Source organism: Natator depressus, chromosome 5 (genome assembly GCF_965152275.1).
Source record: "Natator depressus isolate rNatDep1 chromosome 5, rNatDep2.hap1, whole genome shotgun sequence".
Classification (NCBI taxonomy): Eukaryota; Metazoa; Chordata; order Testudines; family Cheloniidae; genus Natator; species Natator depressus.
Window position 1 is genome coordinate 27,382,899 of NC_134238.1, and position 12,800 is coordinate 27,395,698.

Genomic DNA, 12,800 nt, shown 5'->3' on the forward strand with positions numbered 1-12,800 from the left:
GAGACAATAACTTGGTTGGGTGCCTAACTCAGATCCATAGTCTAGTTTGGTTGTGCATCATTTGTCATGGACAGAAGCCAAAACTAAAGTTCAGTTCATATCCACACCCCTCTCCCCTGTGAAGATTCTGTATTCAATTGTTCACATAAAGGCCTTCACAGGGCATTGAGCCAAGATACTGGACATAGGATAACAGTGAATTTGAGGGTCCAACTGTATTCAGTCTACTTAAATATGGACTTAATATATTTAAGGTATGGAGTTATAGCCGTCCCAATTATCTATACAGCAAGGACAACTAGGAAAGTTTGGACTAGTTCTCAGCGCTGCTGGATTTTGGTAGAGTTATTAAACTTATAGTGCTGAAAGCCCAACTCTGAGTTAGTGTTTCTTTAGATTTCTAATACACATGTAACAGTAATGGAATAAAGATGCCAGCTGTGGACAAAGTCAGCCAGAGCAACTGCTGGCAGTCAGATAAGTATGGACTTAGAGCTCCACAATCCAATACATGTACAGTTTAACACAAGAAACACTCCATGTTTTAGAAGTGGTAGTCAACTGGGTAGGGCACCAGACTGGGCAGGAGACCTGGGTCTATCCTTGATTTGACAATGACCTGTTGTGACCTTGGGCAACTCTGCAGGCATTTAACTTTGAATGCCTTGCACAAAGTCCCCCAGTCTGCTAGTCATCACAATTTGTATTGCAGTAGCATGTCTTTTCTTAGGGTATGTCCACACTGCAGGCAGGAATGTGCTTCCCAGTGAAGGTAGACAGACACATGCTTGAGCTAATGTGCTAAAAATATTGTATCCACAGAGGCATGCTCCCAGCTGCTGTGTAGACTTGTCAGTGGTAATTTTTCTAGCTGCGATTAGAAAAGCAACTTTTGCCAATACACTGGACTGGAGATTCAATATGTCAATCTCCAGACTGCTCTCTTCCTGTACTATTTTAACATTTGGTACCATGTTTACATTTACTGGTATCTTGTGGTGTATGTGAAGAGTCTCTTTAGTAGGCAACCAGATTCTGTTTTTATCATGCAACATAGTCTGTTCACACCACAAGCTAAAAGAGCAAGCACTCAGTTAAGTACACAGAGGATGGAGTATATAAGTGTCAATGAAATATGTTCTAATGAGATGCTGTCAGGCTGAGGAAGAAAGTAGAGAAAATGCAACATGAGAGGCCAGAAGGGAAAAGGGAACTCCAGCACACTCTTGTCAAGAGAAGATTTAAATTTAAGTCCGACTTACTAAAAGTAAGACCATAAGTTGAAGTAGCCAATAAGGTTGATTTGTCACCTTAAAGTAATGAACTAACCTAGACCAGCCAGAGGTCCTATGGTAGGACTGGTTTGGAAGAGGTCCAGCGGGTTGGTTTGCACCAGTGCAGGTTGTGCTGCAGGAGAAGTCAGGCCTGGGGCCTCTGCAGCAGTAGATGCAAAGAGGTCCGAGCCAAACAAATCATTTGCTGCAGTCTGGAAACAAGGTAGGGAGGGGAGAAGAGAAAAGACAGTTTCACTGGGATACACAGTTACCAAAAGGATACCAATTCCAGTTTCTGGGCCTTGTTTTCAGTAAAGTTTTGATACTACCAAGACAGGCAAAGTCCTGTATCTGCTACTAAGCAAGCTAGAGCTCTCAGATAACTATTTTGGTTCTGGAACCAGGAGACATAGGATCCAGGTTTTACACTAAAGGACTGGTAGGCTGCAAAGTTTGAGTTCTAATCTTAGACTAGATACCTCCACAGCTGACTTTAGACAGAGGAAGCATTTAAATGGGTGTGTTTTGGAATACCATGCATATAATTAAGTCATTTACTTATGCTCAGAATAGAAGACTATCCTGGCTTGAACACTATTTAAATATTGTCCATTGGTTGTGCGCTTCAGGTACATTGTTCTTGGAGGTAAGCACTGGCAAGATAAGTTAAGTCATACTGGACTTAACTGCAGTATGTTAACAGTGAGTAAAATTGTAGCTTAGATACAACACCCCCCCCTAATTCTGTTGCAGCATATTTGATAGATGGAATTGCACTGTTTCTAAAGGCTTTCACATCATATAGCCAAAAAAAGTTTAGAAGTACCCTTATGGCAGTTTTAGTCATCTACAAATAGGTAGGATAAGAACTTCTTATATAGACCAATCAGAAGGCACTATGAAAGATTGCCTTGAGCTTGCTGCAGAGTGCAGTGTTCTCTAAAGTCTTCTAGAATAAATATGTACTGTATGGACTTAAGAAAACTTAAAGGTATTCTTTTGACTATTGTCTGCTGGAGGGTGAATGAATTTACTGCTGAGTTTCAGAATTGTACGTTGTTCTGACAGGCACCTTTTTGACAGTTGCTTTATTTAAATACTATATACATTTACAAGTACTACATACATTTCAGATCAAAATACTTACCAGAGTTAGTGAAGTATGGCAGCATTGAAAAGATAAAAAAGTGCATATTTAGTGATAACCATTATGAATGTACACATGAAATCAGAAAACATGGATTGCAGAGGGAACATGGTGGGTGGAATAGAATTGAAGAAAAAAAGTTGTGTTGTAGAGTAGCAGGAATAGTTTAGCCAGTATCACCATATTTTGGTAAGAAAAAGGAAAGCTTCCTTCACCCAGCCCATCTAACAGCATGCATGTCACCATTAAATATTTGAAGATGTTCACCTGAACAGTCCTCCTTCCTCTTCCTGGCTTGGTACTTTGCGGAGGTGGGCTAATTGTTATGGAGTCATGTGACATGAGCTGGACATTGCTGTCAGAGTCCAGCTTTACTCCATTTTGCAGAGATAATCCTTTGGAAGGGCTTTCCGCAAATAGATTTGATGAGGATTTGGTCAGAAAACCATTCTGTTCTCTTTCTGGTACCCCATTTTGGGTCCTTGCTGCTAGCTGCTTTGGCTTACTCTCAAGAAGCCACTGGCTTGTCTGTATTTCCTGTTTGCCAGTTCTATTAGAAATCTGATCAAACTCTTTACCAAAGTAGTCAATATCACCATTTACTGCACCGTTACCCAAAAAGCTCAGACTTTCCTTCTTCTGAAGTGAAGATTTTAAAGAATCAAATGAAGGTTGTGCAGATTGGTCTGGTTGTGTGAAAGGATCATCACTGAAAGGATCTGGATTGGGAATGGGAAAGAAGCTGAGACTGGTAGAGAGAGAACTTTCAGGCAAGAAAGGGGTCTGTGACTTTGGTCGTGGAAGAGAGGAAGTGATGCCATTCAAGAAGGGACTCTCTTTTACAGAAGTCTGATTGTTCTCGATTTCAGAGTTTAGATCCACTAACAGGATATCTTTACTCTCCTATTAGTTTGGAAAGAAAAAAAGTAAAGTTAGTTGAAGACTGAAAAAGATGCAAGCCATGTAATGTGTTCAATCTTTACTGTGCAGAAAATAAAAAACCCAAACACTTCATGTTCATTACCAGGAAGTCTGGTGATCAATTTTGTTTTACAATTAGCAAAAAGCTTGACAGGCTTAGGAGCCAGATATATATATACACACACACACACCCACCCTCTCACTTTCACTACAACAGCCCTCTGATGCTATTGGAATAAGAGGGCTCCCATCCAGATAGCTGCTTTCATAGCACTTACAGGGCAGTGCTTAGTCTGTCCTGAAGACATAAGTGTTTGAGCCATGTATAGCTTAAGTTCAAACCCTGCAGATCTCCTCTCCACAAGTCAGTAAGTTATAGCCATTTACAGTTTGCTTTATAGGGACTCTCATAACAAACTTAAAATATGAAGGCACTGCTAAGGCAGTGTATTGACTCCAGAAGATATGAAACTCAAGTGTAGTATTTATGCAGCTCAGTAGCAGTCTGCCTACACAGTGCCATTTTTGTTGTTAGACTATGCTTGCAGGAGTGATTAGGAGGGCACCTTAAGGGAGGCACCAGCCACTCTGAATCAGTAGGGTATTTGCAATGTAACTTACATCGCAGTATGCCATTAACACTGTAGGTTGTGCTTGAGTAAGCTTAGCAGAGTTTATTTTGGCAGTGTTCTTTAATTTCACAAGTCAATAATAAGTGAGGCCTGTGGATTATGAAGTCATTGTGGGTGAGGGGGCAGTACAGCAAGTTTGAAGAGCCCCACCTCTCCTGTAGAGGAGCAGCATTGGACAGATTCAAGAGGCCATAGAGCCTATTCTGGGTAAGGGACCTGAGATTTGTTCAATTCTTTTGCCAGCATTTTAAGTGTAGCACTTGAAAGTCATTGCATAGATAAAAAGTTATAAAATGCCAAGTTTAGTATGAATACCATAAAAAAGGTGTTGAAAATTGTGTGGTACTGCAAGTCTGCCTGCCATTTATAGCTACGGAACTTCAGTAGCTGATATCACTAGAGGCAAACAGACATGGATGAAGATGGTTATGAAATGATAGAGGGAACAAACTACTGCCACAATGGAGATTTTATAATAGGAACAGGCTTCCTATGAGATCTAACATAAGAGAATGAAATTTGAATTTTTACTCCTTCCAGTTAGTGGCAAAGCTACTTTTGCAGCAGTTGTCTTTATTTCTAGTTGTGAGGTTAACTGCAACATCAGGTCAATCTGAAGTCTCACCTTGAGTAATGTGTGTCACAAAATAGACTAGCAAGCAACTATTTACTGCAAGAAAGGTCTTTACTTACTGTAGGACTGTTCAGGTCAGGAGGAGTGGACATATCGCCAAACAAATCCATCTGGTCAACACCCTTAAAAAGTTAATTTGGAAGAGGTTCATATTCTGTGTAAGGCAATGATTTCACCACACTGATGTAAGCTTTTAAGATCAGCAGAGTACAAACATATTAAGTCAAAGTCTAAGATACTCCACTTTTAACTCAAGGAGGTAGTTTACTCTAGTGAGACAAATTGTTTCATACATGTGCACCCTTAGAAACTGCTAAGATCTGCTATGTAGTTTAAGGAAGCTACATACAGTACTCAAGTGAGCATTGTGTCAACATACCAGTTTTAGTTTGTCACCTTGATCAGTCAATGCATCACTACCATTCTGGAAGTGAAAAATAAAGACAATGTTAGTGCTAAGACAAGTTTGAAATAAGCATCTATTCTAGTGATTATTCAGGTTGACTGATTTATGAATTGCCATAGAGGGAGAGGATGGACTAGGTCTAGGCTGTTAGTGCTGCGAAGAGGTAAGACCCTTTGTATTGCTCTATAGTACTAGTTGCATGTTCTGAGGTTGTTGCTTCCAACTGTACTTGCTAGGTAGACAGTATATGAAGGAGAAGGCAACAGTTAGAATCTCACTTGTTCAGAGTGCATGTATTACTCAGAATTGAAAGAGTAAAGTTTTACCTCAACTGTCTTATTGGCTTCTTCATTCCAAGATTGAAAAAAATATATAGTATACATTAGCATCTGGCCATTACTTGATTGGCAGAAGGTCAGATTCCTTTCTGTAAAGAACTCTACAGCTTTTGAAACTGTTAGAGGAGGAATTTGAACATGCTCAGCTAGACTGCTCTGGTAGTAAAGCAAATGCTGCCAAAAGCTAAGGACAAATTATAAATGTTGACATGAAACATCTAACATAAAACTAACACTCAAGTGCTAGCCTCTCCAACCTAGTTTGCACATTTACTGATCTAGTCAAATAGAAGAGTTATTTATAACCTGAGAATCTTGGATCACTATGCATCCTAACTACTTGTATGTGTATTTAAATTTAATCTTTTGACAGGTATGTGCTAGTAGTGCTTCAGTGCTACCACAAGTTATATAGCGGTCAGTTTAGCTACTGGGCAATACTGGAGTTGAGATATGGTAATGCTGAACACAAGAGGTAGTTAGTTGCTTATCAAAATATTTGCCAACAGAGTCTGCCTACCGAAAGGATCTCCTACTAACACAGAAGTTACTTGCCTTTTTCTTATCCTCTTCTTCCTTTTTCTTGATGTTATAAATTACTTGGAAGAGGTCCTTAAGATCAACTACTAGAGGTTCAGCCTGAAAGGGAAAGTTTTACACTTTAGGTTTCTGCAGAGAAGGTTTTCCAGTTGGTGGCTTGCCCTTATTTATGAACTGTATTAGCTGAGTTAGTAGTTGCCTATAGGAATGATATCAATTTCCAGGCTAACTGCTTTATCATGAAGCTTACTGAAAGGTGTTTGAATACACTGAAACCAAGTCTCACTTGCCATCACCTCCCCTTTGGTCAAACCCTTTTGCTTACTATTGCATTTAATAAAAAGGAAAGGAGGACTTGTGGCACCTTAGAGACAAATTTGAGCATAAGCTTTCGTGAGCATGAAAGCTTATGCTCAAATAAATTTGTTTGTCTCTAAGAGGACTTGTGGCACCCTTTCCTTTTTGCTTACACAGACTAACACGGCTTCCCTTACTATTGCAGGTTTCAGAGGAGCAGCCAAGAGACTGAGAACAGTAAGACAACATGTAATGAAGAGAACTTCACCTTTAGTGTGCAAACAGGAAGCAGCACTTCTGTGCTTAGTCCAAGGGCAATGGTGCCTGACCTGTATCTCTTGCAAACTGTCCAGGGTAAGAACTGTGCCTTCCTTTGTACAGTGCTAGGGATGTTCTGGGAATATGTACACCTTGTTTTCAGCAAGAGGACAATGTGCTAATGTAGGCTTTTTATTAAGAGAGGCTGATAATTGTGGGAAGGTATCCCTTTCCCAGGCACTTACTGCTGCACCCAGCTTTTGCCAGCTGATCCATTTTTGCTGTCCTCCCTGTTTTCTACCAGAGGCTAGAGTAGAACTGCCTGGTCTATGCTCAGTTTTAGGATTTGAGCTGTTTTCCCCTCTACATGCTCCTCCCTTCTTGAGGACTTTCCAATTTTATTCATTTAGAATTTGCTGGCTGCATAAGTCTACCTGGAACAGATACCCATGAACTGAGGGCAAAAGGGCAAGAGACTAAAGGAGCAGGCTTGCTAGGTTTTGCTTTGTTCATTTTAGCTAGAAAATCTCCTCAAAGGGGTTGCAGGAAAGGCGATTCTAAAGCCATTTGTTCCTCCAAGCCCCCCCCCCCCATTGCTCTCCACATCAAGACTTCAGACGGTGTTCAGGAGATAAAGTGTTGCATTTAAAGCTAAACTATATTGTTCAGAGAATCACAAAATCCCTGTAGAAAGAACATTAAGGCCTGATCTTCACCTATAAGTTAAGTTGACCTAGCTAAATCTCAGGGTCATGAAAAATTTGCTCTATAAAAACCATGTAGTTTGGTCAGCCTAACCCCTGCGGCAGATGTAGCTAGCTGGAAGCAAGTTTGTCAGCCAATGACTTGCCTCCCATGTAGATAATCTACCTCTGCGAAAGGTTTTTCCCATTGGTTTAGGACAGGTCTATACTACAGCAGCAGAGCCACAGTTGTACCACTATAGTGTGGCCATAGCTTCACATGCCAAGTCCAACCCTCAAAGTTAAGAAGTGCCAGAATCAGGGCTGCCTCTGAAACCTTAAGGTATATGCAGAAGGGTGCTAAGTGATAGAGAGTCTTGATTACATTGTATGGTATCTGTGCTGCTGCCACACGTGACCCTGGGAAGGTCTGACTCTTGTTCCTTCTACACGTAGGTTAGGAAGCTTCCTGCACACTGCCTGGGGCATAAGGGTGGGTAGGGGATGAAGAGCAGAGGTACAGGCACCTGAATGGAGAGCCTGGACTCAGCCTATAGCAGCTCAGAACTACAGTTGCAGAACAGTCTGAGAATGGCCAGTGTGCACAGAATCTTTGGGGAGTACTTGCACAAGCTCAGATAAGCTCTTAAAAAAAGAAAAAAAACACACACCAACCACCCTGTTGAATGTGGCCAATTTTGTTCAGATTTTCAGAGATGGCAAAAAGGCTACTCCCTGCCAAATTTCGAGTCCTTGCTCCAAAGGTCAGACTTTAAGGACTGAATAGATTTCTTCCCATCCATTCCTCTCCTCCTCTGCCTTGTTCTTGGCAACTGAGGAACAGCATGAGCTGAAGTTTTCCCAAAACTCAGCCTTAGACACCCAGGATGTACAGTTTCAAGTTATAAGGAACTGAAAGTGGCCTTATAATGGGTAGCGCTGGGAAACCTTAGCCAGTGTTACCAGCTGCACCTATAAAAGAGTCAGTGATTAAGCCAACATTTAAGCAGGCATTAGCAAACGAGCTTGCCCCAAGGATCCTGAGACAGTAGGTGGAGAGCCCAGACAAGCTATCGCTCTTGACAATTGCATAAGCCTTCCAAAAGGATACTCTGTTTCTGGGAAAGTTCACACCAGGTCCTATCACCTGTTTGTTCCAGCTTTTTTTGGGTGGGGGAAGAGGAGAAAAAGCAGTTCTAATCAGTGCCCCATGAGCCAGACATGAAACTTTGAGAAGCTGGAGATATGGCTTGTCATTAGTAGCAGTTGTGTTAGACAGGAACAGCAAAGTCAGAACTAGTCAAACTTGTAGGATTAACATATCCACAAGTCTGCACTTGAGCTCAGACACTGCCATTTGTGCTGGCCTTTTAACAATTCTTTATTCCCACTTTTAAGAGTGCAGACCAGAGCTCCTGGCCATGAATACAAAATTTATTGGTGTGCACATGTTTAAGTTGCTCTCCATTGAGAGGAGAGGGGCTCCTTTGGCGAGCCACAGAACTTTGCATGCTAAAATGCAAGAAATAACCCAGTGTTCCTAGCGCTGAAAGCAAGCTCCAGCCACTTCAGTAACTTACATCTCCGTGGTGGGTTAACCACCATGTCATGCTGCAGTGAGAAATTCTTAAATCAGCAAGACATGGAATGTTATTCCTCAACTGATACTCTCCATTGTAAGGAGTTACTCCATTTCTATTTTGAGAGACAGCCTGTTGAATAGGCTTCTTGTTTCTTCAAACTGGTCTTTAAAAGCTGAGTCAGCTCTGTTTGTTTTATGAAGCCCATAGACCACTCCAGTTTGGGATAGGATTGATTTATTGAGATGTAGAAAAGCATAAGTAACATGCCCAAAAGTTGGCCTGCAGGTCACACAGGATGACCTTAATGCCCAACAGATCCCTTCATTCATACCTGTTGTGCTGTTTTTATGGCAAAAAACTGATGCTGTCCTTCTCCTCCGCAAACATATCCAAATGCACGGTTGTCAGTGACATCCCGAGCAATAAAAGAGATTTTGTTCACTGGATGCTCATGTTCTATGACCTAGAATTGAAAGCAATTAGTTCCAGTCTTTTGAAAGAGTGACAAAACCACGGTTTGGTGCAGAACAGAACTAGAGTACACAGAGAAAACTATGGGATGGCAGTGACTTTCTTCAAGTGCTTATGTACAATAAAGACCTAAGTGAGCTCAGATTATCAAATCTGTAAAAAGTGGACAGGGCAATATCCAAGGGGTTTGCAAGCATTAAGGTTTGGCATGCTCTGTATCCCTAGAAACATGACAGAATGGTGCCAGGCTATTAGTGCCTAAAGAGGTCAGACAGGATCCAACTCCCTCCCTCTCCCTCCAAAGGAGGGAAAAAAAAGAAAAAAAAAAATCAAGTAGAAGAGAGTCCTCACAGAGGTGTTCTACATGGTAGAAAACTTTCCTGGTCTTTAAATTTTAGGTGAAGCAGTTGCTAAGTTAGTTTCTTCTCTTCTCCAGTGACCACAGCTGCAGTCTTAATGGTCATGCACAAAGCCAGTTTTGAATTCTTACCCCAGTTTTCTCATCAATTATCTTGATACCAGAAAGGGAGATGTTCACCCAGATCTTCTGTTTGTGCTGTCCCTGGGAGCGGGCAGCTACTGCCATTCCCTAAATGAACAGGAGTGTTATTAGTATGAGATTTATGCAATTCAAACTTGCTGAGTACCAATGTTGTCAGCTTGAGTCAAATTTGTTCCCAGATATTCAAAGCATAAAAGTTGTGTTTCAGTTTAGATCTGTGTAACCTATAGGCCTCAGTGAAGCGGCAGATCAGCTGAATTTGGCCACCTGTCTACACCAGAGATTAAGTTTTATTATGCACCCATGTTAGTAGACAAAATGCTGGAGTTTTAGGTTCTCAAGATTGTTCCCCCACCTGCACTAGTTTAAGCTTGGAAGAGGTTTAAAGCAGACTTAATTTATGTAGCTCCTTTTGACAGAGGTGCTATCGGGGCAATCTCTTTACTAGGCCAAGTCCCTTCCTGGTTTAGAGGAAACAGGTGACTGAGATCAGTTGCCTATCCATACTGCCCAACAAGAGTGACCAAGTTATTAGTACTGAAGAGGCTGATATGAGCCCAGAGGCATGTAAATCTGAACATGCTTAATGTTGCTGACTTGTAGTTCACTCTGCTTTGCCTGCATTATTCTCCAGACTTTGTTGCTATAGGTCATAAGACTGAGGTTTTATTGAGCATTTTTGAATTGCTAGAAGAACATGCATCCACTACTACTGTAACTAAAATAAATGCATGTTTTTACTAATCCAATTTGGAATTTTCACAACTGCTATGGAAATTCTCCCTGCCACCTTCACTCCCTTCCAGGGGAGTTTAAATTCTCCAAGTTTGGGATTTGATTTTGGCTCACCAACCTGCATCTGAACTGGAAGATGCTAAGAGCTATATGGATTACAAAATATTTGCAGAGCAATTTTCAGATTAAACAGTTGCTCGTTGTAGTTTTGGGCTGCTTCCTTCCCTTCATTAGCTCTGCTAATCTTTTGATTGGAGTGGCACCTTTCCTCCAGCTAGGATTTGTGCACCTGTATCACACTGAAGTGTGGTCATTGCTTGATGTTACTTTTGATATGCAGTGGGAGTTGTGGCATGGTGTGCATTTGACCACCATATCCTGCCTACTGAATAGCATGCATGTCTGCTTAAAAAGGTCAAGTTCAGGCCTTTACCTTCAGCTTCATCATTGAATCCTGGCTCATTTTGTCTCCTCTTGCTTCTGGAACATCATCAATGCCAATCAGCTTGGCTTTGTATCTTACACCATCCCCTTTGAATCTGGCCAAAAGAAATTCATCCGTTTTCTCTGATCCTGAAAGATAGATAAGAAGCTTTTAAATTATGGTGTTCAGAGCTTAAGTGTCTAGTCTCTGAGGAGAGTGCTTTGTCATTCATTTTCTAATCCATTCTAGTCTGCTGCTAACATACATTTATATGAGCCATATGTTTTAATATTGCTTTAAAGATATAGGCTAACTGGGAGTCTCCAATACTCTCGTACCGTTGGGTCCCATTTTTTATTAGATGGTGATTTAGAATTGTGGGGAAGCAATAGGAGACCTCAGTTTAAGGCTAGTTATATTGATTCTCTAACCTAAGTTGCTTCTGCCCATCAAGTGCAGTTTTAGTCTTCTGAAGGTAAACAAGGTTATACTACAGACTTTCTAAATCAGGGTCGACAGCCTTTCAGAAGTGGTATGCAGTCTTAGTTTATTCACTCGAATTTAAGGTTGTGTGCCAGTAATAAGAATCCATACGATCCATGCTGAGCTGCGCCCCCTCTTGGCCCTGTCTGCAACCCTCACTGCCCCAGGCCACAGTAGAGCCCCCCAGACTGGTGGCCAGGACCTGGGCCTGGCAGCAGGTTGAGGGGGCTGGCAGCTGAAATGCTGGCTGGCATTGGGCTGGCAGCTGGTACCCCAGGCCAGCAGTGGAGCCCTGGGTCCTGGCAGAGGGCTGGTGGATGGAATCCCAGGCCAGCAGCAGAGCCCCTGGGACTGGTGGCCAGGACCCAGGCAGTGAGTGCCACTGGAAAAGCTTGTGTGCTGCCTTTTGCATGCATGCCATAGGTTGCCCAGTCCTGTTCTAGATCTTGAAATAGGCATATTACCTTAGGTCAGGGGTGAAAGTGAGCTGGTACAGGTGGGTATGGGCCTGTATGCAGCCCATGCTTTAACATCCCTGCCCCTTTTGCCTCCCTTGGTGACAGCCCTGCTGGTAGGGTCTGTACTGGCAGGGCTGCTGATGGGGAGGTGTGGGGCAAGCAAAGTTAAAGTGCTGCTGTGGCAAAGGACCCTCTGTAAGTGCTGCTGTGGCAGCGCTTCCATGTCTTGGTGGCCCTGCTGGTATGGGTCCTACTGGCAGGGCTGCCCATGGGGGAGGCAAAAGGGGCACTGAGGCAGCACTAATGTTATTGCCTCCCCAGGCTGCCAATGAGAGGGGCCAAAGGGCAGCTGCCCTGGGGCTGGCAATTTAAGAGGGCCTGGGGCTCCTGCTGCTGCTACTGCAGCAGTGGCTGGAGCCCCAGGCCCTTTTAAATTGCTGCTGGAGCCCTGGATGGTGGGGGCCAGGCAGTGCAGATGGGCTGGCTGGGGGAGGCTGACCTCCAGCCCTGCCCCTTCTGCAGGAGGCCCTGCCCCTTCCAGAGCTGGCCCCTGTACTGGTAAGAATTTCTTATTACTTTCACCCCTGTCTTAGGTCTTGGCATCTATTAAGTCAAAGTGACAAGGCAAGAGTTCCCCCCCTCCCCCTCCACTAAACAGGTACAGTATCACTGGTTCTGGAGCAGAAATCCTGCTTGATACCAAGCACTGACACTGCATAAAAATCTCTTGGTCTATAATCAATTCGATTACTCTTCCATTCTACAGTGAGAATGTTCATACATTAACTTTTAGTGACAAGAAATGTGTACAAGATTTATGGATCATATTTCAAGTGATTAACAGTATCCAGAAACAGACTTCAGTCCTGCTAGAGTTCATAGACAGCACAACTTTGTTGTGCTTCAGACTATGAAAATCAAGTATTTGGACACTACTATAAACAAAGGCTAATGTTTGATTCTGGCTGCTCAAAGGTAATCTACCAGCAGGTATTAGCACCTCTGAAATGCAGA

The 12,800-nt window shown here is 42.5% G+C and overlaps 1 protein-coding gene across 2 annotated transcripts in view; it reads right to left on the reverse strand.

The window, feature by feature from the left end:
* Positions 1–12,800, reverse strand: part of DAB2 (DAB adaptor protein 2) — a 39,551-nt gene that overhangs the window by 3,997 nt on the left and 22,754 nt on the right. Inside the window, exons 3-10 of one of the 2 annotated variants that reach the window (XM_074952499.1) lie at positions 10,855–10,994; positions 9,675–9,773; positions 9,045–9,176; positions 5,908–5,991; positions 4,988–5,032; positions 4,668–4,730; positions 2,689–3,324; positions 1,330–1,486 (exon numbers count right to left, since the gene is read on the reverse strand). In XM_074952499.1, coding sequence (XP_074808600.1) covers positions 1,330–1,486; positions 2,689–3,324; positions 4,668–4,730; positions 4,988–5,032; positions 5,908–5,991; positions 9,045–9,176; positions 9,675–9,773; positions 10,855–10,994 — 1,356 coding nt within the window. The remainder of the gene's footprint in view (positions 1–1,329; positions 1,487–2,688; positions 3,325–4,667; positions 4,731–4,987; positions 5,033–5,907; positions 5,992–9,044; positions 9,177–9,674; positions 9,774–10,854; positions 10,995–12,800) is intronic. The other variant, XM_074952500.1, reaches the window with a different exon arrangement.